A 26,678-nucleotide genomic window follows, 5' to 3' on the forward strand; every position below is an offset into this window, starting at 1 on the left:
TGTAGTGCTGAGTTCCCCTCGTACTCATGAGAACGTAGAATTAGGCGCAGCTAAGCACAGTGCAGTGCATATCGCCACCAAACTCCGGTGCGACTCGTACCCCCACCAAACTCTTCCCGTACCCCTGGGGGTACGTGTACCACACTTTGGGAAACACTGGCATGACATCCCCTTGTTAAAGTCTCCTGTAGCTCCCTCTACTCCCCATTGTTAAGATACAATATTATGTTCAATGCCTGTCTTTCTCTCTGGACCCAAAGCACCATCAATGGAGTTACTATGTCTATATTGCTTGCTCTATCCCTATTACCTAGCACAGTACCTGGCATATAATACATGTACAAGAAATATATGCAGATCAACTTATTAAAAACTGGTATTTACATTGTTAAAGAAATGCGGTTGAGTTGCCAAAGTGCTATAAAGAGACTACCCAGAAGCCTCTGGATGAGGGAATCACAGCTGCACAGGCTCCCCACACGGCAAGCCACCTTCAGTTACGGACACTCTTATCCCCTCTCTCACCCTCTCTGGCTTCAGTGGTGGGGCCAACGAGGAGAAAGGCTTGTGGCAATGACTACAGCTAAATCATCTTTAGAGGCCAAGTTGGCTCATAGGTAATGGCACTGAGCCTTCAACCTCACAGTGAGTGCCATTTATAAACCCAGAGGCATTCTCTCTAACACTTAAGCCAACTTTATAATAATTTATTCCATTCAGAATTTTGTTTGTTTGTTTTGAAGTAGGACAGTAGTAAACAAGTTTTTAAAATATAAAATGTGGATCATAGTCTTCCTGCTCCTGGGGATGTTGTTCCTAATAATTCTTTTTTTTTTTTTTTTAATATATTGATTTTTTATAGAGAGGAAGGGAGAGGGATAGAAAGTTAGAAACATCAATGAAAGAGAAATATCGATCAGCTGCCTCCTGCACACCTCCCACTGGGGATGTGCCCACAACCAAGGTACATGCCCTTGACCGGAATCACTGGCATGACATCCCCTTGTTAAAGTCTGTAGCTTGAGTCCGCAGGCCGATGCTCTATCCACTGAGCCAAACGGTTTCTGCCCTAGTAATTCTTAATATCGTTTAAGATAACTGGCCAAAGTAGGTGTGTCTGATTGGTTTTCTATGGTACCTGCACTTCATCATGATTGTTTATACCAGCTCTGGGTGAGCGGGGCAGAGACTGGTAAGTAATTCCAGGGCAGGGAAATAGGTGCTGTTGCAAAGCTGTGTCGTTCAGGAGGGATGTGCGCTTTAGTGTGTACCTGTTTTAGGGCATTGACATAAGGGTGAAGCAAGGCGGCTATCTATTCTATTGTGAGCTTTCCCTAGGAAGCTCCTATTTCAGCAGTTTGGGCTGGCTAACTTTAAATGGGGCATGGAAGCTGGAATTGGCAGGCTTTCAAATATATGTCTCCTTGGGGCCAATCTGTTCTGTTCTGTGCCATGAAATCTCAGCTGTTGAGGAAAGAGCAACTTTGCCATCTCATCCCAAAAATCTAGAACAAGTCTAAGAATCTGTGTAAAAGAATAGATAGGTAAATTCTGACATCTCCTTAGATGAGAATTTTATGAACTTACTGAATGCTATAAGGAAGCATTTTAAAAGTTTAGGAGAGCCCTGACCGGTTTGGCTCAGTGGATAAAGCATCGTCCTGAGGACTCAAGGGTCCCAAATTCGATTCCGGTCAAGAGCATGTACCTTGGTTGCGGGCATATCCCCAATAGGGCGTGTGCAAGAGGCAGGTGATAGATGTTTCTAACTCTGTCCCTCTCCCTTCCTCTCTATAAAAAATAAATAAAATATATTTTTAAAAAGTTTAGGAGAAACACGACAGAATATTCAATGAAACAAATACATAATATTGTACATCCTAGGTGCTCTATGTTAAAACAATACATTAAAAAATGGAAATAGTGGGATGATGGCCAATTTTTATTGTCTGTTTTTCTCCATTTTCTAAGATTTCTACCATGAATATATTCCTTTTATAAACAGGCAAAACAGTGCTCGTTTTAAAAAATAGTCCATTTCATTTCTTTAGCTTGGCCAGCCGAGTGAAGCGCATCGTCCACCAGGCCTACTGGGATGTCTTGGAGTCGGAACTGAATGCTGACCCTCCTGAGTATGACCACGCCATCAAATTGTTTGAAGAAATCAGAGAGGCAGGTGGACATTGTCTGTATTAATTAGTAATTGTCCCCCCCCCCTCCCCCCAAGACTATTTTCATGTACTTCAAAGAGTATTAGAGACTCTTTTTGAAAAACTAAGCAAGTTCCCTCACTGGGAGGGATTTTCCTGCACCTCCTAGAGTAGGGTGGAGGCTGGGAAAATAGGGCAGTAGAGAGAACTCGGGGTGATGCTTAGCGCACAGAATAGTGGTTAAGACCACAGACTCTGGACTTAGATAGTCCTGGTTTGGTGACAGCCTCTCCCTCTTTATGTCTTACTTCCTGAGTACGTACAAGGTAGTTGTAGGGACTAAATAAAGTGACAGTTACAGTTTTAGCCAACATTAACCAGACACTTGCTCTGTGCCAAGCAGTAGACTGTCCATTTATCCTTACCATAACACTGTGAGGTAGTTACACCTGTCATTTCATGTAAAGAAACCAAGTTCCAGCACTTACCCAGGGTCACACAGCTTTGAGGGGTGGAAACCAAGGCACTTTGGCTCAGAGGGCTCTGCCCATGTGCTATGTGTATAAGTACCATGACCGCTATGTACTGAATATATTGTACTAATGGAGCCCATGGGAGGATTCCATTTGCTCTTCTTTAATGGATTCTTTTGGAGCCACGATCTGCAACTTGTTCTTTCTTTGCACAGATTATCTATAACTCTCTGGAAGTTATTTCAGCAACATTGCTTCCTTACTAGTTGCTTTCATTCTGAGAGAATCAGTAATTTTCCACGAAAAGCAGGGGCAGGGAAGCTGAGGATATGCGGGGGAGAGGTAGAGACTTTAATTCAGAAGCTAGATCTTTCTTTTTAGGGTTGAGACACCAGAGTGCTCTGATCTACTACCCAGTTCCTATAAACTTCTGTGGCATCCAGGGCATTAAAATACGGGGTGGGAGCTTGGTCATCTAGACACTGAGATAAAAAGTGGCAACCTTTATTCATGTAATGCTGCTGCTAATTTTTCTTTCCTTTCCCCTTGTAGATTCTTCTCTCCTTTCTGATTCCTGGTAGTGGAAACCGGCTTCGCAACCAGATCTGTGAAGTTTTGGACACGGACCTCATTAGGCAGCAGGCTGAGCATGGTGCCGTTGACATCCAAGGCCTGGCCAACTATATCATCAGCACAATGGGCAAGCTGTGCGCTCCAGTGCGAGATGACGATATCAGAAAGCTAAAGGCCACTGGCAACATCGTGGAGCTGCTGAGGTTAGCACTTGTGCTGCTTGCCTTTTCTTAGAGTACCTCTGAGAGGACGTGTGGGGATTGAGGGACAGAGTAATAATTGGCCTCTCGGGACTCCTTGGTCATAGGAAAACAAACAAGCATTTAAGTCAGTCACTTGCTGTGTCCATAGAGTTTTCAGGTAGAATGATCTCACAGGCTTGTTAGTTGACATGTGCTGGGCATCAGGGATGCAGTGATGAAAAAGACAGAGACAGTCCCTGACCCCAGGGAGTTTACAGTCAAGTGGGGAGATAGACCTTGAATAAGGAATTACAATTGTGATAAGTGTTGTGGAAGGGGAAGTAGAGGGTTCATAGAGACTCCAGCAGGGGGACCTAGTCAAGGATCTAGAAAGGTCTCTTTATTAGGGTAATGCTAGCTGTCATAACACATAACCATGAATTCTCAATGACTTAACCAATAAAAATTTGTTTCTTCTTCATGTCACAATCCAGGCCAGGGTTTTTTTTGGTCAGGAAACCTTCCACATGCCATTCAGTGACTCAGGTTCCTTCTTGCATTGGCTCCACCTTTCAGAATCCTTTACATTCAGCTGGAAAACGGGGAGGAGATCATGGGGAAAGTATACCCAGTGTTCAACCACCTCGGCCCATAGTGACACCTTCTAGTACGGACTGACTAGTATCATGGTCCCACCTAGATTAAAGGAGGCCTGAGAAATGTGGTTGCCATCTAGGAACGCATTTCCCAGCCACAAATCCACACTGTGGATCTAACCATCCCTGCCACAGCTTCCCAAAGGAAGTGAGAATCTAATCTGCAAAGCCATATTAGATTCTCACTTCCTTTGTGAGCCCAGAGGAATGAGAAGTCTGCATCACTTTTTGTGATTGAAGGGAACTTTTCTTTGTGTGTGTGTGTGAATATGGCCACATTGATATGTAAGTTTTAGGTTGTAGTATTGGAAAGATAGAAGAAGGGAAAGTGCATGTAGCAGGTAACTGGGTGATAAGCTCTCAAAGTCACTTTCCCCACCTGTAAAATGGGTTTTATGTATCCTTGGAGTTGTGCTCAGCTCTGGCAAATTGGAATTCTTCAGATGTAGGATCTTCATTTCTAGTTGTCTTATCACGTGTAATAGCAAATCTGTGGTGTTCACCTGGGTCATTTATTGAGCACCCACTGGGTGCCACTGTCCCCTACATTTTACATTCATTATCTCATTGACTCTTCACAACATGCCTTTAAGGTTGACCTTGTCCTATCCTTTCAAAGGTGAGGAAACAGGCTCAAAGAGATTAACCTGGGCCTGGCCACAGGCTGGATTTGAGCACCAAGCTGCCCCACTCTAAAAGGAACGATTTTTCCCCCTATACCTCATCCCCCCATCCTTTACTTTCTTTTTTTTCTCAATCTCTTAGGAATAAAAACCATATACAGTATGTTTAGACTCCTTAACATTTCAGGGGCTTTCAAGTGAAAATTGCTTCTTGAACCCTTTTTGTCTCATTGTTAAGACTCATTGTATACAATTCTTAGCTTCTTTCTGTTAGTTGAAGACTGGATGCAATGGCTCAGCTGGAAGTATATTTGCTAAAACAAGTACTCTTGAGAGCTGTTCAGAATACATTTGGAATGCATGTGTAATGCCTTCTATGAAAAATGACTTTGCCAAATGGCAATTGGACTTTAAAAACCATTTTGGGGATGTTTATTTTTTTTTTTTTTTTGCCAGACTGGATAATAGGTAAAAGTTAATGAATTTTGGATTAATTTCTTAATCACATCGCTAAATATTTTAACTCTAAAATTTTTAGGCAAATATTCCATGTCCTGGACCTCATGAATATGGATATGGCCAATTTTCTCATTAGGAGTTTTAGACCACATTTTCAACGCCAATTGGTGGATTATGAGAGAACCAAGTTCCAGGAAATTTTAGAAGAAACTCCAAGTAAGTACAAGATATTGTATATTTATATTGAAATTAAGTGAAAATATGATATTTTATTTTTTACATCTTAAGAAATGTCACTAAATAATTTTGGCCTTTCTGTTCAACTTTTTTTTTTTTTACTTTTAAATTTAACATCACAAATATATAGCTGTGTACTATGTCCCAGGAACTGTGCCAGCACTATTCATTTCTTGATGCATAGAAAACAATATTTATTCAGCACCTGCTGTATCCCAGACACTGCTTAGGGCATTGCAGTGAACAAAACAATAAAGTTGTGACCACCAAGGAGCAGATATTCTAGTAGGCAAATTTATATTATCAGCTGTGTTAAGTGCTATGAAGAAAAATAAGATAAAAGGGCAGACAGGAATGGTGCAGGAATAAAAGTGGGGAGTGTTTGTTGTTGTTTTTTAGATGAAGTGGACTGGGAAGGTCTCTCTCTCTCACACAAGTAGCATTTCAACAGAGTTTGCAAAGGAATGAGTAAGGGGATGTATAGATGTGAAGGAAGAATATTCCAGCCAGAAGTAGCTGCAAACACAAAGGTCTTGAAGCAGAAATGTGTTTGTGACGTTGGACAAACATACGTAGGCAGCGTGGCTGGCATAGAGTAGGCAAGGAGAGAATGGCTGGAGATGAGGCCAAGAGGTAGACAGGTCACATTGAGCCTTATTAGGAAATGAGAGGAATTTAGATGTCATGCCAAGAGTGATGGGAAGTCCTTGGAGAGTTTGAGCAGAGAAACATCATCTAATTTTCATTTTTAAAGAATACTCTGGCTCTTGGGTAAAGAAGCTATCTAATAATAGGATAATATGCAAATTGGTTGGGGTGCTGTCATGAAATGGCCAATCAGCAGGCTGTGTCCCCGTCCCCTTGCGCCAGCCCGGGAGTCCAGAGAGGCCCCTCTCCTGCGGGCCCAAATGGGGGTCCACAGGTGCATGGAGGCCTGACCTGGGAATCTACAGGCCTCTCCCTGCTCCAGCCTACCTCTTTGGGGCAATCAATCGAGGAGCCCCGGAATGGTGGGCAGGGCTACCTCTTTGGGGCAATGGGTCGTGGGGCTCCCACACTGTGACAGGGCACAGGCCAGGCTGGGGGACCCCCCTCCACCCTGAGTGCATGAGTTTCATGCACTAGGCCACAAATAGATTCCATGGAGCAAAGAGGGAAGTCAGGGTACCATTTATATGGTATTGCAGTTGCTCAGGCAAGAAATGATGGTGGTCTGGTCAGGTGGTAGTGGTGGAAGTAGTAAGAAGAAGTAATATTCTGGATGTATTTTGGAATGGAGTAACAAGATTTCCTGAAAATTGGATGAGGGGAAAAAGAGAGGAGTTGAGGATGACTCTAAGGTCACACCTGAGCACCTGGGTGAACAGTGATACCTGTTAGTGAGATGGGAGAGATAAAGGGAAAGAAGGTTGGGGGAAGCTATGGAATCATGTTTAGTTTTAGATAATATGATCACTAAGATCTTGTTGGACATCAACATGAAGATGTCAAGTGGGCTTTTAGATATGAGCCTAGAGTATTGGAGAATGGGAATATATATTTGGGAACCTGCATATTTATGGTAGATGAAGCCACGGAACTAGATAACATGTATAAAAGCTTACCACATTCTAAGCTCTTTTCCTGTGAAACTAATTTAATCTTCACAGTAACTTTAGGAAATCACTCCTCATTTTATGGATGAGGAAACTGAGGCACAGGGAGGTTAAATCACTTGCTTCCATCATACAGCTTGTACGTTATAGAGCTGGGACTCACCTAGGCAGTCTGGCTCCACGGCCCATGCTCTTATCCACAGTATTACACTGGGTGTGATGACCTAGGGAATGAGTGTAGATACAGAAGGGGTCTGACCTAGGACTCTAGAGCATTTGGAGCTGAAGAGAAGGATCTAGCAATTGAAACTGTGCAGAAGTAATCAGAATTAAAGAATACCAGTAGAGACTGGTGTCCCGTAAGACACGTGAAGAAAGTGTTCAGAAGAGAAAGAAGTTAGCAGCTGTGATAAGTGTTGTTAAGTAGTCAAGAAAGATGAGAGCCACGGCTTGACCACTGGATGTGACTACATGAGGATCCTTGGTACCTTGATAACATTGATGGGAGCAGTCAGTGAACTAGTGGGCCTTAAAACTGGTCAAGAAAGAATGGGAGTCAAGGAGGTATTACCTCATTGAACCCACACAATTACTCAGGGAAGTACATACTGTTATACCCTCATTTCACAGGCGAGGAACTAATACTTCACAGCTGGCAAGAGACGGGCTAACTGGTTCTCTCATTGGCAAACCCTTGACACCATTCTCTGGACTTTTATTCTCCACAGTCTAAGGCTGAGTTAGGGCATCCACCCACCTCATTCCACCCCTGTGGACTGAGCTTTTCTGTCAAGATAGTCAATATGATAGCATGTACACAAAGCCAGGCAGGAGCCACTTGTAAACGTCTAGGAAAGAGGGCATGAGTCACGGAAGATCACAGGAGGAACAGTCGATGAGCTGGGCACTTCTGCATGGCAACAAGGAGACTCAGGTGGGCCATGAGCTCTGCCCTATTGATAGTCACTCAAGGATTTTGGTTAAGCTCTGTAGGGCCGAGCAGGACCAATGGGAGGGAAGCAGCAGCCAGCCAGTTTTGACTTTAGTAGCAGCTAGAACTGTTTTAATATTGGAATGAGTGGATCTTTTATAATAGTAGTCTATATTAGCTATGTTTTATTTGAGCACTTATTAAGTACCAAGTCCTTATACTACATTTGCCAAACACTACATTTATTAACCCATTCAAGCTCATAATAGCTGGTGCTATTATCACCCACTATTTACAAAGGAAGAAATTAAGGTTAAGATGCTTAACTCTAGGTGACTACTAGTAAATGGTAAAGCCTGGATAACCCAGTTATGTTTCTGCCCCAGAACACTGCAACACTGCCTCTCTCCCAGCACGGTATTGAATGTCTTTGGGGGCCTGTCAGAGGGAGCTGTGGCATTAGGGAGTATATAAGACTAGATGACTTCTCAAGATCCTTCTACATCAAAAAGGCTATGACTTCAGGGCTATGTTGTTTTAGTTTCAAAGCAAGAGAAGGATTGAGGGAGCTAGAACCCCACATAGAACCTGAATCTGAATCTGAGCAATAGTTTGTTCTTAGCAGTGCTTTCCTGAGACTTCGTGGTTGATTTTGTTTGTGTGCCTGTGTATGTGTGCATGTACACATATGTACAAATGTCTCATATTTTGAATAAAAATAGCTTGGAATTTTGAGCAAATTCCTTAATATAGGGTTAAATTATGGTTTTGTTCATCTTAAATGATTTACTTCTCTCCTTAAAACCTAGGCTTAGTGACCTGTAATTCACTTGCACCTTTCACATTGACTTGGATATTTTCAGGGATTTAAGAATAGAATAAATCCTGCTGTGCATATAGGTCATTATTGCCCAGGCTCCAGATTTGTTCCCAGACAAGTCAAGAGTCCAGGAGCGGAGTGTATGTCGGGTGTTAATTATATCCTTAAGTGACTGCCAAAAGTCGGCCACTGTGCCCTGGTATCAAAATAAGAGCCTCACAGTATCACACAGAAAGATAAAAGTGTTGGATTTTTGTGTGTACATGATTTTTATGAAATAATTATTGGAAAATTCATATAGAGAAGTACTAAGTTTCTGAATTGACTCCAAAAATTTTTTTATTTCACTGACAGAGATTTTATATGTACATATCTGCCTTACTTAAAAATATATCCACAAGATTTCATTTATATGAGGAATCTAAGAAAAAGTAAAGTAAAAGAGCAAACCAAACAGAAACAAACTCATAGATACAGAGAACATTCTGAAATCAATACAAATATATATATATATATTTTTAAAATATATTTTATTGATTTTTAACAGAGAGGAAGAGAGAGGGATAGAGAGTTAGAAACATCGATGAAAGAGAATCATCGATCAGCTGCCTCTTGCACACCCCCTACTGGGGATGTGCCTGCAACCAAGGTACATGCCCTTGACCGGAATCGAACCCGGGACCTTTCAGTCCCCAGGCCGACGCTCTATCCAAACCTGTCCCGGCACAAATATTTTTTTAAAGAGGGGAAGGACTACGAAGTATAAATTGGGCTCTTACCAGTTGGTTGGGGCATTGTCCCGTACACCAAAAGGTTGTGCATTCAATTCCTGGTCAGGGCACATACCTAGGTTTTGGGTTTGTTCCCTGGTCAGGGTGCAAACAAGAGTCAACTGAGAATTCTCCCCTCCCCTCCCCTCCCCTCCCCTCCCCTCCCCTCCCCTCCCCTCCCTCCCCTCCCTTCCCCTCCCCTCTCCCCTTCCCTCTCCTCTCCCCTCCGCTCCCCACTCCTCTCCCCTCCTCTCCTCTCCTCTCTCTCCTCTCTAAAATCAATAAAAACATATCCTCAGGTGAGGATTAAAAAAGAGAAGTACAAATTGGCAGTTAAAAGTAGTCATGGGCATGTAAAGTATAGCATAGGGAATATAGCTAATAGTATTGTAATAACTACCACATGGGGCAAAAGGAGGTTTACAGTTTTTCGTATGGAAAATAATATAATGATTAAAAATAATAATATAAAGAATGAACTGTGTTTCATGTATTCACAACTGTAATCTTACTTTTGCCTCACCCTATATGTATGGTGTCAGATGGGTACTAAATTTAATGGGATGATCACATCATAAGTTATATAAATATCTAATCACTACATTGTAAAAATAGTTCATATGTGATTTTATTTTTATAAGACTGTAGACAAAGTGAATTGATGTGACAGAAAACAGATCAGTCTGTTTGGGGGTAGTGAGGAGAGATGGGAGGGAGGGAGAACTGGTGATTAGAAAGACCACTGGGAATCTTTTTGGGGTGATGCATATGTTCATTATCTTAACTGTGGTCATAGTTGTGTATATGTATACATATATCAAAGCATAAAATTGTGCACTTTAAATATGTGCAGTTTATTGTATGTTAATTATGTATGTATTGTATGTAAAAATATTTAAAATAAAAGAAAGAATGGGATAGTATAAAAATGAAATAAAATACACCCAAGAAGGCCTTTGGCAATGATTGGGTGATGTATTAAGAATCAGGAAGATAATCAGATTAGATCCAAAAACTAAATTACCTGTGGAAAGAGTAATAAATTACCACTGAGGGGGCCTTACCACAGGTAATTTTTAAGATACTCAGAAAGAAAAAGGTTTTACTAATTTAGATATTTTACATTGGATAAAATGTTCTCATGAACTTCAAGTGCTTTTTAAAAAATTCTATGAGAAATATATTTTTTAAATACATTATTATACTGCATTATGGTTGTATTTGCCTGGCATACAGGACATTCAGGATATATTTATTTTTAAAATGAGCAAAGCGATGCTTAGCTATGACCTGCCCAAAGCTAGAGTCACACAGCAAATAAATAGTGGCGCTAGGACTGGAAGCCAGGTCTCCCATAGCCAAGCCAAGATTAAACCAAGCTGTTGCTTTGGCAACTTGATTATTCAGTTTTGTGTTAGATCAGCTGGGCTATATTGCAAGCAGCAGAAACCAGCTTTGGCTGAATTAACAAAAGAGGAAGTGAATGGAAGGATGGAGGCTAAAGCTAAAATACCTACCCTGTCCAGTGGGTGTGGCTCAGTGGTTGAGCATCGGCTTATGAACCAGGAGGTCATAGTTACATTCTTCGTTGGGACACATGCCTGGGTTGCAGGCTCAATCCCCAGTGTGGGGCACGCAGGAGGCAGCTGACCAATAATTTTCTCTCATTATTTATGTTTCTACTAGAGGCCTGGTGCACAAAATTCATGCACTGAGCGGGGGAGTCCTTCAGCCTGGCCTGCATCCTCTTGCAGTCTGGGAGCCCTCTGGGGAAGTCCACCTGCTGGCTGTGGCTGGATGGCTTTCTGCTGCTGCACAGCCTGCTGATTGAGCTTCAGCAGCTGCTGCACATGCACGGGCTGGGCCACCATGGTCTGTCCTGCAAACACCATCGAGTGGGGGAGTCAAGCGTAGACACAGGCTCACCCTGAGTTCCCTGTGCTTCCCTGAGTCACTGAGTTGTTCAGACTGACTACCTTCTACAGAGAATGGCACTGGGATCAGGCCTAAACCGGCAGTCGGACATCCCCTGAGGGATGTAGCAGTGTGTCAAGCAGCAGGCAGCCAGGGAGGAGCTCGAATCAGGGTTGAGTGCCGTGCTGCTTGCTCTCATCCTGGCCCACTGGTCCTGCTGCTACCACTCAGTAGTGCTGTCATGGAGTTGGAAGAGGCTCCCACTGTGGCAGCTGCATTCGCCAGCTGAGAGCTCAGCTTCTGGCTGAGCGGTGCTCCCCCTGTGGGAGTGCACTGACCACCAGGGTGCAGCTGCTGTGTTGAGTGTCTGCCTCCTGGTGGTCAGTGTGCATCATAGCAACCAGTCATTCTGCCATTAACAGTCACTTAGACTTTTATTATATAGATATCTATTTCACTTTCCCTTCCTCTCTGAAATCAATAAAAATAAATAAATAAATAAATAAATAAATAAATAAATAAATACCTACCTACCTACCCTGAGCAAGGCCAGAAACCAGGAGAGTGTCAGGAATCTGGGTTGGAAAAAAAAAAAAACCAAAGGAAGACTCCTGGGCTCCATAGACTGGATGGTTTATGTGTAGTTCACGAACAGGTCATCCTTGAAAGCTGTAGTCACCATTCAGAGTCTAGGTAAAAGTCTGGGCATCTAGCTCAGTCCAACTGCTGGTCAAGGGCCTCTCAATTCATAATCACAAAAGAAAGCATGGAGCAAGAGACAATGGTTTCTCAAATAAAATGATTACCAAAAGAAGTGAGATGAGGTGTTGCTAGGCATGAAAGAGCAAATATCATGGATAAGTGCTCTTAGGCCTCCACTGCTCCTGGAAAATTCTCAGGTAAACTCACCTATAAAGCCATTGCCTGCTCTTGTGTTTCTGTCTCCAAGTAGACTAGGTGCTTCTTGAGTGCAGGGACTGTATTGACTCACCTCTGATTCTCCAGCACTGGTGCAGTGCCTGGCGTGTAAAGGTGCTCAATTACCATTGGTTAAATGAGTGGATAGAGAGGCTTTTATTATTGTCCACATGGAAGACCTCGGTATAAATGCCTCATGGAGTTGACCTTGCTTTTAGAGTCACATACAGCATTCAGGCTACTAGCTTATGAAGTGAAGACTCAGCCGATCCCTTAGGAAAAACCTGATGTTTTACTCTGAACTCGTGTTCTTACTGCTTTACTAGTTATACTCAATTCTGGCTACATAATAGGATCACTCGGGGTGTTTGAACAGAGATGCCTGTGCCCCATCTCAGATTGATTAAATCAGAATCTCCAGGAGCTGTGCCCAGGATCATTTTTTTCTCTTTGTAAAGCTCCCCAGATGATTCTAAAATCAGCAAGGATTGAGAACCACTATGCTACACTCTTGCTTTTGTTTAAACTAACTAAATGGCCTTTTAAACGTGTCAGCTGTAAATGATTACGCTTGCAGTATAAATGCTTATTGTTGCCACATTGTAATTATATCCATGATGATTTCTGCACACACTCTCTGTTGGGTATCTTTTAAATAAAAGACCGCAAGTAATTTGCATCATTATAAACAGAAATAGAAAAAACAAGAACAACATTTGCCAACTGAGGAGAAACAAAATTGTGAAATTCTGGGGGTGGTGTTCTCTTAGTGTGGCAAACAGAGCTGCTGATAAATTACCCCTATTTAAGTGCTGGGTCTGAGGAACAATTTCAGGGTGACTATTCTTTAGTTTGTTCTCTGGATTATTATTATTTTTAAATCTGCACTTGTTCTCAGGCTGTATTTTTAAGCAATTGCCATCTGATGAATTCTATTAAATACATCTATATTATAAAGAGGCGATATGCAAATTAGGCCGGGACTCCCTACCAGACAGGAGGGAGGAGGTTGCGTGCGCAGGTGAGGCCCAGGGCGGAGACAGAGACAGAGACAGAGGCATGTCTGCCTGAGCCTGCACAGTGGCTTGGATGGCCGGGGGACACTGCAAGTCAGGTGTGGGTCCCAGCCCCCTGCAGGGTGGCTCATCGCACGCTGGGCTCCAGTAGCTTTATAAGAAATGAGGATGTGAAGAAAAGGAAACCCTCCTGCACTGCTGGTGGGAATGCAGTCTGGTGCAACCACTGTGGAGAACAGTAAGGAATTTCCTCAAAAAATAAAAAATGGAACTCCCGTTTGACCCAGTGATCCCACTTCTAGAAATATGTCCTCAGAAATCAGAAATACTCATCAGAAAGAAAATATGCACTCCTATGAACATAGGAGTTCAATTTATAGTAGCTAAGATTTGGAAGCAACTCGAGTGCCCATCAGCAGATGAGTGGGTAAAAAGGCTGTGGTACGGCTACAGAATGAAATACTACACAGCTGTAAAAAAAAAGAGAGAACTACAATTTGCAACAGCATGGATGGACCTGGAGATCCAGTATTGTGCTAAGTGAACTAAGCCAGTCAGAGAAAGATTTAAGTATCTCCTGATTTCACTCATATATGGAATCTAATGAACAAAATAAACTGATGAATAAAATAGAACCAGAGTCGTAGAAGCATGGAACAGACTGATGAATTTCGGAGGGAAGGGAGGTGGGGTGGGAGCGAAGTGATTAACAGGGGAACTTATATACATATATGCATAACCCATGGACATAGAGAATAGAGTGGTTAAGGCCTGGGAGGGGCTAGGACAGGGTGGAAGGGGTCAATTGAAAAAAACAAGCAAATGAAGGGGACATCTATAGTACTTTCAACAGTAAACATTAATGAGAGAGAGAGAGAGAGAGAGAGAGAGAGAGAGAGGTAGGTAATATATAAAAAGCAACTTGATTCCAGTGGGAAACCTTAGGACTGGGTGGAAGTAAAATAAAGTGTACACAGCAGCATGCATATGCACTTTGGGAAAGACAGCTCTAATCAGACACTGAGAGGTGTTCAGGACCCCAACACGTTTAATAATCAATGCTTTTATTTAAAACACCTTCTCTGCACAAAACGCAAGGTCGTGTGTGAGCTGGTAAGTCTGCTCATCCAGTGCCATGTGCTACCACTCTCTTTCCCTTAATTCTTTATGAACCAGCGGTAACAGATTTGCTTGTAGCATCCAGAATGTGCCATATTCTCTCACTTTTTCGGGTTTTGTATGGACCATTCTCCTGGCATGGGGTGACAGCCCTTTCCTCTGTCTGCTGTGTGTCTTCCAGTGTCACTGCTCTTTCTCTCAGTCTCTGCTCTGGGCATCCTCTGCTCCCTCCATTCCCGCTGTGCCTTCTAGTCTTTATATTCTGCTGTGATTATTGGTGTGCAGGTCTGTCTCCCCTCTGGAATGTAAGCTCCTTGAGGGCCATGACTGTCTTCATTCGTGCCAGCACCTAACAAGCATCTGTCTGAAGAATGCACGAATGTAGCGGTCCATCCGCTGTAGGACAAATGTGTGGCCTTTTCACTTGTAGGTGCTCTGGATAAAACTACCAAGTGGATAAAAGAATCCATAAATGAAGAATTGCTTTCTGTTTCTGAGACCGGTTTAACTCCTGGGGCCGGAACCAGCTCCAAGCCACACCTGAGCCCTACACTGGTGCTAAACAACAGTTATTTGAAACTGTTGCAGTGGGATTACCAGAAAAAAGAATTTCCAGAGGTGAGTGATTTTTTTTTCTTCCCTCAAATTTTCCATTATTTTCATTCCATTATAACTATGAATCAGCTAGTCTGTCTGTGTTGTCAGGTGGTTTAATGACTTCACTGAAATCAGATAAAAACGGGAGTGTGGATGGAATATTGCTTATTTCACACTTTCATGGTATTGAACTTCCCTTTCTACTTTTCCATTTTAAATAAATATGCTAGACACTGATCACGGATGAAGCACGTCTTCAGGAACTGACAGAAAAGCTGAATCAGTTGAAAATTATTGCCTGCCTGTCCCTCATTACCAACAATATGTTGGGTGCTATCACAGAAGGCCTCCCTGAGCTGGCAGACCGGTTAAAGAGGGTCTCGGCTGTTCTGCTCGAAGGCATGAATAAAGAGTAAGTTCCACGTGTTTTCCTCTGTTCCCCTTAGGCTCTGCATGCATTTCAGAGAACGTGAGTAACCTTGGACGTTTGGATGTGACATTCAGAACTGTGCTTTAGAGAAGCTTATCTCATACCTTTTTCTAGAATTTCTTTTAAAAAAATATTTTTATTGATTTCAGAGAGGAAGGGAGAGGGAGAGAGATAGAAACATCAATGGTGAGAGAGAATCACTGATTGGCTGCCTCCTACACACCCCCTGTTAGGGATCGAGCCTGCAACCCGGGCATTATGACCTGACCGGGAACTGAACTGTCACCTCCTGGTTTAGAGGTCAATGCTCAATCACTGAGCCACGCCTGCCGCGCTAGAATTTCTTTTAATACCTCTGGAGAATTGGGTGTCCTTTCATCGAAAGGGAGAGGTCTTTTCCATGACAAGTGCCAGGGTGAGTGTAGTATTTCCACTGAGGATGGGTGTGTGCAAAAGCCCTTCTTTGACGGTGCTTTGGAGAAAAAACACACAAAAAATCCCACAAACAAAAGCCAGAAATCCAACTGGCTCAGTCTTCAGGATGCCCCATCAAAGAGGCTTTCCAATTAAGTAGTTCTGCCACCAGCATTTTTCTGTAATAAAGTGTCTGCCAACTTTACTGATCCCACGAGCTGTGAAGTCTTCAGAAGTAGTGACCTCTCTGTCCTTGAGAGATGTTACACCAGTTCACTGAAGGTTTTGTTTTTGTGAAATTCATTTCCCAGAATCATACCTTCATTGAATACTAGAATCCCCTTGAGATTTTGCAATTAGGTCATCCTGCTGGGAATCTTGTCCAAGTCAGAAAACTGCTAATCTTAGTCAGTGGCCACCTTTCCATGGGTCCTGTATGGGTTAAGCGCCTCCTGCTGGTTGCTTCCTCTTTAAGGTGTTTTCAGGGACACGGGCTCTCTTCCTGTCATTGGAGGGAGATGCACCTATTTCCATATTCCTGCGCATTACTCAAAGGGCACATAAATTACCTGAGAAAATCCTAGAATATTAAGGGCCAAAAGGATCCTGAGTGGTTACAAAATCCAACGTTCTCATTTTGAACAGAAGCCCAAGGTTTTGCGTTGGGCTGCACAGCCAGAAAAGGGCAAAGCAAGGTCCGAGCCCTGGTCCGACTGGCTGCCTCTTGCACACCCCCTACTGAGGATCAAGCCTGCACCCTGGACATGTCCCCTGACTGGGAATCAAACTGTGACCTCCTGGTTCATGGGTCAACACTCAACCACACTGGCCAGGCTCGTATTGTTGTTCATGATGGCAATAATGATAAAGTCTTTTTTTTCTTCTTCTTCTTAAGCATTTACTATGTGCCTGACAGTTTGCCAAGAACTAATAAAATGTCATTGCAAGTTTAGCGTTAGAGTCAGGATTTGAACCCAGGTCTGTGTGACACCACAGCTTATGCTATAACCACAATACATTGCCTCCTATCATCCTTTAATTCCTATTTTGAACAGCATTATTTTAAAGATCCTTTTTGGTTAGTGAGATGCAGTTTTCAGTCATTATTCCCCAATAGTGTAGACCCAACAAATGCACTTTCTAGCTACCTTTTTCCTTACCTATTAAATAACCAACTGCTAATTACTTTATACAGTTTTCTGAACTCTGTATTATTGATCAGTTGCTTGAAAGTAGCAATGACAAGGAGCTTCTTTTTTTTTTTTAAAAAAAAAAAATATGTTTTATTGATATTTTACAGAGAGGAAGGGAGAGAGATAGAGAGCTAGAAACGTCGATGAGAGAGAAACATCGACCAGCTGCCTCCTGCACACCCCCTACCGGGGATGTGCCCGCAACCAAGGCACATGCCCTTGACCGGAATCGAACCCGGGACCTTTCAGTCCGCAGACCGACGCTCTACCACTGAGCCAAACCGGTTTCGGCGACAAGGAGCTTCTTATCTTGGGTCATGATAGGTCAAGAGTTTTAGGTAATTTGCCTTTTATGGAATTGACCACTAAATATCTTCATTTCTTGTTTTGATTGATGTTACAGCTCAGGCATAGCTAAAGGAATTGATTTTACCTCATTTTCCAAGCTTAAAAACATTATGAATGAAATCCACTCAGACCAAAGATTTATTTTAAGAATTGGCATTTTCTTTCCTTTTCTAATAGCTCTCTGGATAAAAATAGGATTATTTTCAGGGACCACATTTTTCTGCCTGTGCTTTCCCATATAAACACTATGTAGAGAATTAAGTGGTTTTAAGCATGTAAAATCTTAACTACAAAGTGTTGGTGATTGGGAGGAGTTACTATAGTCTGAGTTCATTCTAATAGAGATAATTGTTGTTTGTATAAGAAAAAAATGGGTAAATGTTTAAAATAAGTTGGTATATTTTATTTTCATTGATTTCAGAGAGGAAGGGAGAGATAGAAACAACAATAATGAGAGAGAATTATTGTTCGGCCGCCTCCTGCATGTCCCACACAGGGGATCTTGCCCATAACCTGGGCATGTGCCCTAATAGGGAATCTAACTGTGGTCTCCTAGTTCATAGCTCAACTACTGAGTAACGCTGGCCCGGCATGTTGGTATATTTTTTAAAAAACAACAACAATAAACTGGGGGACAAAAATTGTTTCTGATGGGGTTTTGTTTTCTGTTTTGTAGGACCTTTAACTTGAAGGAAGTCCTGAATTCTGTTGGTGTTCAGACTTGTGCTGAGGTTAACAAGACTCTGGTGGAGAGAGGCCTACCCACTTTAAATGCAGAGGTTCAAGCTAATCTTATAGGTCAATTTTCAAGCATTGAAAAGGACGACAATCCTATCCGGTCTTTGATTGGTGGGTCCTCATATTTTTATCATTATCTTCTTCATTTCCAATTTGCTTTAACTTGCTGGTTTTGACTAATGTTAACTGTCAGTCAACATTTGGTTTTAAACAATCTACCTGCTCCTTTTGGAGAATAAATATTGAAAATATGAAGATAGTATTAATATCTTAAAAGGTTTGGGACTTGCTGCTGATTCTGTGTATATATGTAGTGGAGTAAGGGATGTTTCAGAGCCTTCTATCTTACTATGCAGACAGTAGATTTTTACGAGGAAAATAACAAAATGCTGCCAAGTAATGTTAAAATCTAGATCTATATGAAAGTAGACATCAGTAGTAAGTGAGCTAGCCTCAGCCAACCAAAGCCCCTTTCTTGGTCAGGCATAAGGAGACAAAGAAGGAGAACACTATGGAACCGGGAGGCATAATGGGTGGGCTTTTGTTGTACTTGCTTGCTAAGAACATGAATATCTGGGTGTCAAGCTGTGTTGGTAAGATGGGAAAGTGGAGGATGTATCAAGTAGGACATTTTCTGTTGCTTGTAACTAAGAATCTAGCTGAAGCAAAAAGAGAATGTATTTTCTCACGTAACTGAAAAGACGAGAGGTAGGGCTGTCTGCAGGTGCAGCTTAACCAGAGCTCAAACTGTGTCCCCAGCACTGGTTTCCCCATTTCCAGCCCTCGGCACTGCCTTCCTCGGGGCTGGCTGCCTCACAGGCCGTCTCTTCCCACACAGTGAGACAGCTTCAGCCCAAGCCTTTATCTTCTCGTGTTTATTTCCATTTTATTTATTTATTTTTGTTAATCCTTACCCAGAGATATCTTTGCCATTGCTTTTTAGAGAAAGTGGAAGATGGGAAGTTGGGGGCAGGGGAGAAGAGATGGAGAGGGAGAAAAACATCGGTGGGAGAGAGATACATCAATTGGTTGCCTTCTACACCTCCCTTCCCATCTGGGGCCTGGTATGGAACCTGCAACCCAGGTACATGCCCTTGACTGGGAATCGAACCCGCAACCCTTTGGTGTATGGGCTGACAACCCTTTGGTACTGAGCCACACCAGCCAGGACTCTTCCCCTGTTTAAAACAAGGAGCTGGCTTCCCTGACAGCTCATTGGCTCCAGTTGGCCTGATTGTGGGTCATGTCCCATTCTTGAGTCTTGGTGGCCAGAGGGGAAGGAACTTAGGGTCCATGACACATGTTCACCATGGAGCCAGGGTGAGTCACTTTTGCTATAACACCTGGTCTAAGAATAGGGGACAGGTGGTTTTCCCCAAACAAAATCGAGTGCTGTGGTCAAAAGAAGAGGGAGCAGGTGATGGGACACAAAGCAAGTGTCTACTATCAAGAGTGAGAAATAAAGACTAGAAGGAAGAAGGGAGTGTAGCATAGAACACAACTACATTCTGGGACTAATCTGCAAGTTTTTTAAGTACAACATTGTCTTCCCTAAGAATACAGATACTTGTTATTGTTTATTTGAGGCTCTCAAATAGTTTCTCTCATCCTTATCCCTGGAGACACAGAATGCTTGAGATCTAGGCTACACAGGCCACTTAAAAGCTCGAGGCCTCAGCCCTCCCCAGAAGAGAGAGGTCTGGTGTGCAGCACCGCAGGCTGCTGCAGGGGCAGTTGGTCACAGTAACAAGCACGGCATGACCACAGCCACCTGTGGCTGAGCCCTCTGCTGCATAACCTTCACTGGGACAAGTCTGTCTGTACAGCCCGTTACCTCTAGCTGAAGAGCTGATACCTGGGAGATGGTGTTCCTCAGAGGAAGAGGGGCAGACACTGCAGTCTCTGCCACATGTCGCTTGTCCCCCACAGGTGTGCAGGCCTCAGGATGGGGTGCATGTTTGTACACTGCTGTGTCCTCGTCCAATGCTGCGCCCATAGATGACACAATAAATATTATGGAAAGGACGAAGGCAGAGGAGACTTGGCGGTTAAGCGACTCTCCCCCAAGGTCACATAACTAGCTGGTTGCAGAGTAGGGAGTCTTGCTGAGCCTGTGAAACACCAGAGCTCATGCTCTTTACTGCTCTGGTCGGAGCCGGAGCCCTGCTGCTTGTTGGCAAGGTGGCCGGACCATCCAAGTGTCCTCTGTGCCCTTGCTTCATGTAAGGGAGGTGCTCACAATTCCATAAGAGAGGAGGAAGCTGGTAAAGCGACTTTTTTCCACCTCTCTCCCCAGCCCAACTTTCCCGTTCTTTTAAAAATGTAAGCGTTTTTTAAACCTCATTCAAAGTATTGTTGCCTAGCAACTTGAATGACTCACTTGAGCGACTCTCTTGCGACTCTAGAAGCCAAGAGCACGCCTTTGGCAGGGAGTCGGTTTGGCTGCTTCTAACTGGACAAATGCTTCTGTCATTTTAGTCTTGGCCTAAAAACTGACTCATCCACTGTGGAGACAGAGCCACTTCTCAGCATAGTAACAGTTTTGAAAGAGTTTTATCTTTTAAGCAATCTTGAGGGAAACTATTTGGACCATATCTGTGATGACAGTAGACCTGGGCTCTGGAGAGTCAGGAAACCAGTCTAACAGGATATTAGTACACGATTGATTCTTCATGTCCTGCCCACAGAGGAGTTAGGAGAAATGCAGCCTGAGAGGACATAAAAGGGCTTTACCAGCATTAGCCATGGTTCTCCTTCCCTGCGCACAGAACCCACCATGGTCTGCTTTCTTTTGTTCCTAGTTGGTGTGCTGTTTATTTACAAGGCAATTACAACTCCTACCATGTTCTTAGACTTTTAAAATATATTTTTATTGATTTTTTTACAGAGAGGAATAGAGAGTTAGAAACATGGATGAATCATTGATCAGCTGCCTCTTGCACACCCCCTACTGGGGATTTGCCCGCAACCAAGGTACATGCCCTTGACCGGAATCGAACCCTGGACCTTTCAGTCCGCAGGCTGACGCTCTATCCACTGAGCCAAACCGGTTTCAGCTGTGTTCTTAGACTTTTAAAAAGATAATTAGAAAAGCTGTCTTTCAAGCTAATGTTTAAAAAATGCATACCAAAAACCAGGTATATGTTATTTGTGGCTTATCTACTGTGTATTATTTGCATGGGCTGTGCATACATGAGTAATTTCTTCTTGTGACAAATTATGGGAAAGGCTCAAGTTACCTTTGACTGCCTTTTCCAGCCCCCTTTCTTCCCTGACTCCCCCTTTTTTCAGTTTGGCATTGATCTTTATAGACCCTTTTTATTCCATTCTTTCTTAAATTCAGTCAGCATTTGTGACACGCCTGCCACATGCTAGACTAGGGTATCCTATATAATAAAAGCCCAGGCCGAGACCGGTTTGGCTCAGTGGAAAGAGCGTCAGCTTGGGGACTGAAGGGTCCAGGGTTCGATTCCGATCAAGGGCATGTGCCTTGGTTGCGGGCATATCCCCAGTAGGGGGTGTGCAAGAGGCAGCTGATTGATGACTCTCTTTCATTGATGTTTCTAACTATCTCTCTCCCTTCCTCTCTGTACAAAATCAATAAAATATATTAAAAAAAAAAAAAAAAAAAAAAGCCCAGGTGGTGTCACGCCCTCACACAACGTCATCACAAGGTGGCTGCCACAAGGTTCTGCACAGCGGAGGCAGAACCCAGCAGCTGCTCCACATAGTGAAGCTTAGGTGTCCCATGGCTCTGAACAGCACAGAGGAGGCCAGTTCCAGCATCTCCGCCACCTCGTGCAGAGAAGGTGCATCCTGGTAGAGGAGGCGGCTCACTGCAGGGGAAGGCAGTTGTGGGCAATCAGGCCAGCAGGGGAGCAGTTAGGGGGTGATCAGGCTGGCAGGGGAAGGCAGTTAGGAGGTGATCAGACTGGCAAGGGAGCAGTTAGGAATCAATCAGGCCTGCAGAAGAGCAGTTAGGGGGCAATCAGGCAGGCAAGCGGTTAGGAGCCAGCAGTCCCGGATTGTGAGAGGGATCCCAGATTGGAGAGGGCATAGGCCAGGCTGAGGGACACCTCTCCCATGCAAAAATTTCATGCACCGGGCCTCTAGTAAAGATAAAGAGTAGCCCTCACCCTCAGCTCACCTAAGCAGAGAGAGAGACACATTCTCGGATAACAATAATATGGTATGATAGTCTGACAGATGTTAGGGAAAGCCACAGAAGGAAATAACTTGAGGCCTGGCACTGAAGGATGCTTTTGACTTGGGACGGAGATGAGATGAGATGAGATGGAAGAACATTCTAGTAAGAGGAAGCAATTCTGGCTAAGACATGAACATGGGCTATTGGGAACTTTGAGTTCCAGGACAGATCTGACTAGAATGTGTGCCTTTTGGAAGAAACATTCAGAGGAATTTTATTAAAACCAGTTGTCTGCATTTGATGGCATTTATTCTCTTTAGTGCGCCTTCTTTGTGAGATTTCTGTTTCCAAGGCCAAGGAAAGGCCTGAGAGCAGCATGAGCTGTGGCAGGTCTGGTTTGTCCAGTACTTCTACAGCCCCATGTACCTATGCACTTGCTTGCTTTTGTGAAGTAGTCTTATATGTAGATTGTTGAAGCAGTGGGACAGAAAGGGTGAAGAAGATGGCAAATTGGAGTGCCTGTTGGGGGTGACACTTCTTCAGTGCCTTTAGATCGTTGGGCACGTGTTGGGTGAACATACGATTTTTTTGTCCAAACCAGGACACTTTTGAGAGTGCTCTTTTTAATTATGCCAAGACAGCAGGTGGAAGCTTCAACGGCTCTGGGAAAACCTGGATGTGTGGTCACCCTTGCCCTGGGGTAATTGGGCCCCCAAATTAACCAGATCTCTAGATTTTTCAAGAGGAACCAGAAATTTGGGTTTCTATATGAATTCCTCTTACCTTAAGTGATTTATTTTTTTAAAAGCCCTATGTGGACCAAACTGGCAGTGCCAGTTTATAAAGTCTGTTTCAGTGTACATAACTAAAGTGACAAGCATTAAATGTTGAGTTCTTGTAAAATATTCCCTGCCTTACCCCAGAAGTGTGCTGCATTTTAATCAGTTAGCTATTGCCACACAAGTCACCCTCAGACTCCATAACTTAATCAAAAAAGTAAATATGTAGTATTGCTCGCCAGTCTTTGGGGCAACAGGGTAGTTCTTTTGGTTTTGCTGGACTCACACGTGCATCCATGGCCAGCTGTGGCTTGGACAAGTAGCCCTGCTGATGTTGGCTGGGCTCTCTAAAGTGTGTGAGAGTTGGTTGGCTATAGGCTGATCTAGAATGGCCTCACATAGAAGCACTGGTCTTCCATCAGGCCCAGGCTTGTTCACCTGGTAGGTAGAGAAAGCAGATGCAAACCTTGCCTCTTCAGGCCTCTGTGTAGAACTAACCTACCAGCACTTATGCTGTGTTCTGTATTGACCAAAGGAATTCATAAGGCCAGCTACAATTCAAAACCGGGGGGAACAGACTCCAACCTGTAATGGGAAGAGTTGCAAAGCTTACCTTGTAAAGGGCATGGATATAAGGAGGGTAAAGAATTGGGAATATTATTATAGCCCACCTACCGTAATTACTATTCTCATGTTTTAAAAAGTATGTGCTTTAGTAACGGGACAGATAAAGGTATCTTCTTTTCTCCCAGATAAACGAATCCAGCTATACTTGAAGAGCCTCCTTGGTCTCCCCAGCCCTCAGAAATGCCTGCCTCCCATGCCCGGAGGCCTTGCTGTCATTCAGCAGGAGTTGGAAGTGCTAGGTTGTCAATACGCTAACATTGTGAATCTCAACAAACAAGTGTATGGACCATTTTATGCAAATATACTCCGAAAGCTGCTCTTTGGTGAGGAAGCCACTGGGAAGACAGATGCTTCATCTTCTGCTAACTAAAGAGGAACTGGCACCAGACAAGAGATGGGAAACACGGGCTTCAGTACGGAGTCCGTTTCCATCAGAGGCTTTGCGGACGCGGAACATTCTCAGTCCTGTTGGCGGTGCAGTGTTAGCCCAATCCTGTGTAACCCAGTAACGTTAGAATGGCAGGAGACATGCACCTCATACACACCCTACTCATGCATCATTTTCAAGTTCAAAGAGAGTTTTTTCATGATCAGAAAGCAATTTGTCATTAATTACATTACCCACCTAATACTTGTGTTTTCTTAAACATTTATATCTGGCTTATTCATTCAACCTTTAAGGAGTTGTATTTCCTCATTTGTCATTATCAAACCTAATGATTTTAATATTGGTACAACTTAAAAGGTTGAAAGTTGTGGTAATAACCAAGGGGATTGATGTTCTGAATACATGATGTAAAGTAAGCATAATTGTATTTAAAATGTACAATGAAAAAAACAATAAATCAAAAAAGACACGTACAAGGAAATTTTATTAATGTGTAATAGAAACTTACATAGTAAGTCCTAAAATTCCTCAACTGTGCCAGTTCACATTTTATAATACCAATTGTCAGTATTTGTGTAGAATTTAAATTTATTAAATATATTTTAAAGCTGTATGCAAATTTTAAATAAAACCTCCATTGTTCATTTAGTGAAATTAGAAGCTAATCCCTTCTAAGATTTTATTCTGGAGGTTGGTTTATTCTTGCAATGTATCCTGCTCTCTGAGAGAAACAATTTTTGCACAAATCTCTTAGTGAATGTCTTTGCATTTCTCAGGCCATTGGTAAGGTTTGTATAAGATTTTAATATTTTTACATAAGGCAGGAATGGTTTGATTTGGTTTACCTATAAGAAGAAGGGAAGTTTAACAAGAAAAAGAAATGCCAGGAGATTCCCATTCTCAGTGAAGTTCACGAAAGAGGAGTTCAACTTTGGATTTTTTTAAGCACATAACTCCCTAGCAAATGCCTTCTGTGCTAATTAGACACATACCCTGCTATGACTTAGGTGGTCTTCTAAGCATCGTTATCATTTGACATTCTTGAGCATAAAACAATTTTGCCAAGTCGGCACTGGTTGTCATTAGAGAAAGCTGCTTGTCATGGAATTTGCATATTTTTTTGAAGTGTTTTAGGAAACATTTCAATTTGGGTGGACTCAATCGAGAAAGCGCTTTATTTGCTAAAATACCTTTTGATGGCTTTGTTTTCTAAGGACTCAGTAGGTTGCTGGGGAAGAGCGGGTATGACCTGGAAAGTTCTTTCTTCCTCACCCCTTTTGCCTCACCACGACCTCCACCAGGATGGCGCTGCTCCTTTATCCGACAAAGTTCTAGGAAATGATTGTGTGAATAAATTATCTCCAATCTCCAATTTGGAGGGATCTGCCAAAATCTGAGGAAGTTTTGAAAGTCATTTTTCTCTCACACAATGACCAATACAGAAATCATCCAGTCTGTCCATTTCAGCAGGGGCTTATAAGTAGAAACCTACAGAGGAGCACATCGCTGGTCTTAGCACGCCCTCTTCCTGTACTCCTGTTCTGCCTGGGCTTTTCTATGCTTAGAAACCATAAGGTGCTGAAAATTTCGTTTTCATTTTCTCTTAAATTGAAGTTTTCAACTGCTCATTTTGGGGCATGGGCAGCAGCGGAGGTCTAATATAGCAAAGTAATGTATTGTGTGATTTTTTTGTTCTTGTTATTGCTGAGGTGAACTGTATACTTATCAGAAAGACCAGGTGCACTTTTTAATTATCAGATTGGAATCCAGCTGGTATTCTTATATACTTGATTATACTGCGATTGCCAGCAGGAAAAACAATGTGCAAACATTTTTAAAAAATGCATTTTAAATGAAGGGCATTCTGCTTTTATTATTATTTTTTGCTTTTTTTTTTTTTTTTTTTTTTAAAGTGGCAAAGTAAATCTCAACGTCTCAAGTCTGGATTTAGGCAACTACATTTATTAGGATTTTTGCATCATATCTCTTAGCATGTTGTTTATTTGGTTTTTTACCTAAATGTTTACTTCTACTATTAAGGTTTTCTTAACATGGTCTTGTTTTGTAATGTCAATTTTATTAAACACCATACATACATTTTCATTCTTCTACTGCTATGACATGTATTGTGTGCACTGTTGAATTTTAAACATTAAACATTATTTCAACATAGCTAGTGTCTGTTTGTCTTCTAAATCACCTTTGGGGAGCTCATGGCTGGAACACCATAGTCTTTTTTGTATTTGTTCTGGAGATCCTTCTGCTGATCCTTGGACCCTTACAGACACCAGATCATGTTCAGTCAGTCAGTCAGTCAGTCAACAAAGACCTATGAGCATTTTGTATGTGCCAAGAAGTATCCTAGGTGTAGTGATGGATGACTAGACACTGTCCTCAAGGATTTAATTACTGCCCAGCTGGTGTGGCTCAGTGGTTGAGCATCGACCTATTAAGTAGGAGGTCACGGTTCAATTCCCAGTCAGGGCACATACTGGGCTCTATCCCCAGCAGGGAGCATGCAGGAGGCAGCCGATCAGTGATTCTCATCATCGTTGTTTGTCCCTCTGCCTTCCTCTTTGAA

General features: G+C 42.7%; 1 protein-coding gene across 3 annotated transcripts in view; it reads left to right on the forward strand.

Moving 5' to 3' along the window:
• The window catches only part of TCP11L2 (t-complex 11 like 2), a 39,261-nt gene extending 12,992 nt beyond the window's left edge, over positions 1-26,269 (forward strand). For 2 of the 3 annotated variants that reach the window (XM_084880135.1, XM_084880134.1), the window contains exons 4-10: positions 2,052-2,172; positions 3,176-3,399; positions 5,196-5,332; positions 14,867-15,054; positions 15,264-15,445; positions 18,095-18,267; positions 23,835-26,269. In XM_084880135.1, the coding sequence (XP_084736261.1) occupies positions 2,052-2,172; positions 3,176-3,399; positions 5,196-5,332; positions 14,867-15,054; positions 15,264-15,445; positions 18,095-18,267; positions 23,835-24,079 (1,270 nt within the window). In that variant the 3' untranslated portion in view covers positions 24,080-26,269. The other variant, XR_014794717.1, reaches the window with a different exon arrangement.
• The last annotated feature ends 409 nt before the right edge of the window (positions 26,270-26,678 follow it).

The sequence above is a fragment of the Pipistrellus hanaki genome (genome assembly GCF_964339955.1).
Source record: "Pipistrellus hanaki genome assembly, chromosome: 3".
Lineage (NCBI taxonomy): Eukaryota > Metazoa > Chordata > Mammalia > Chiroptera > Vespertilionidae > Pipistrellus > Pipistrellus hanaki.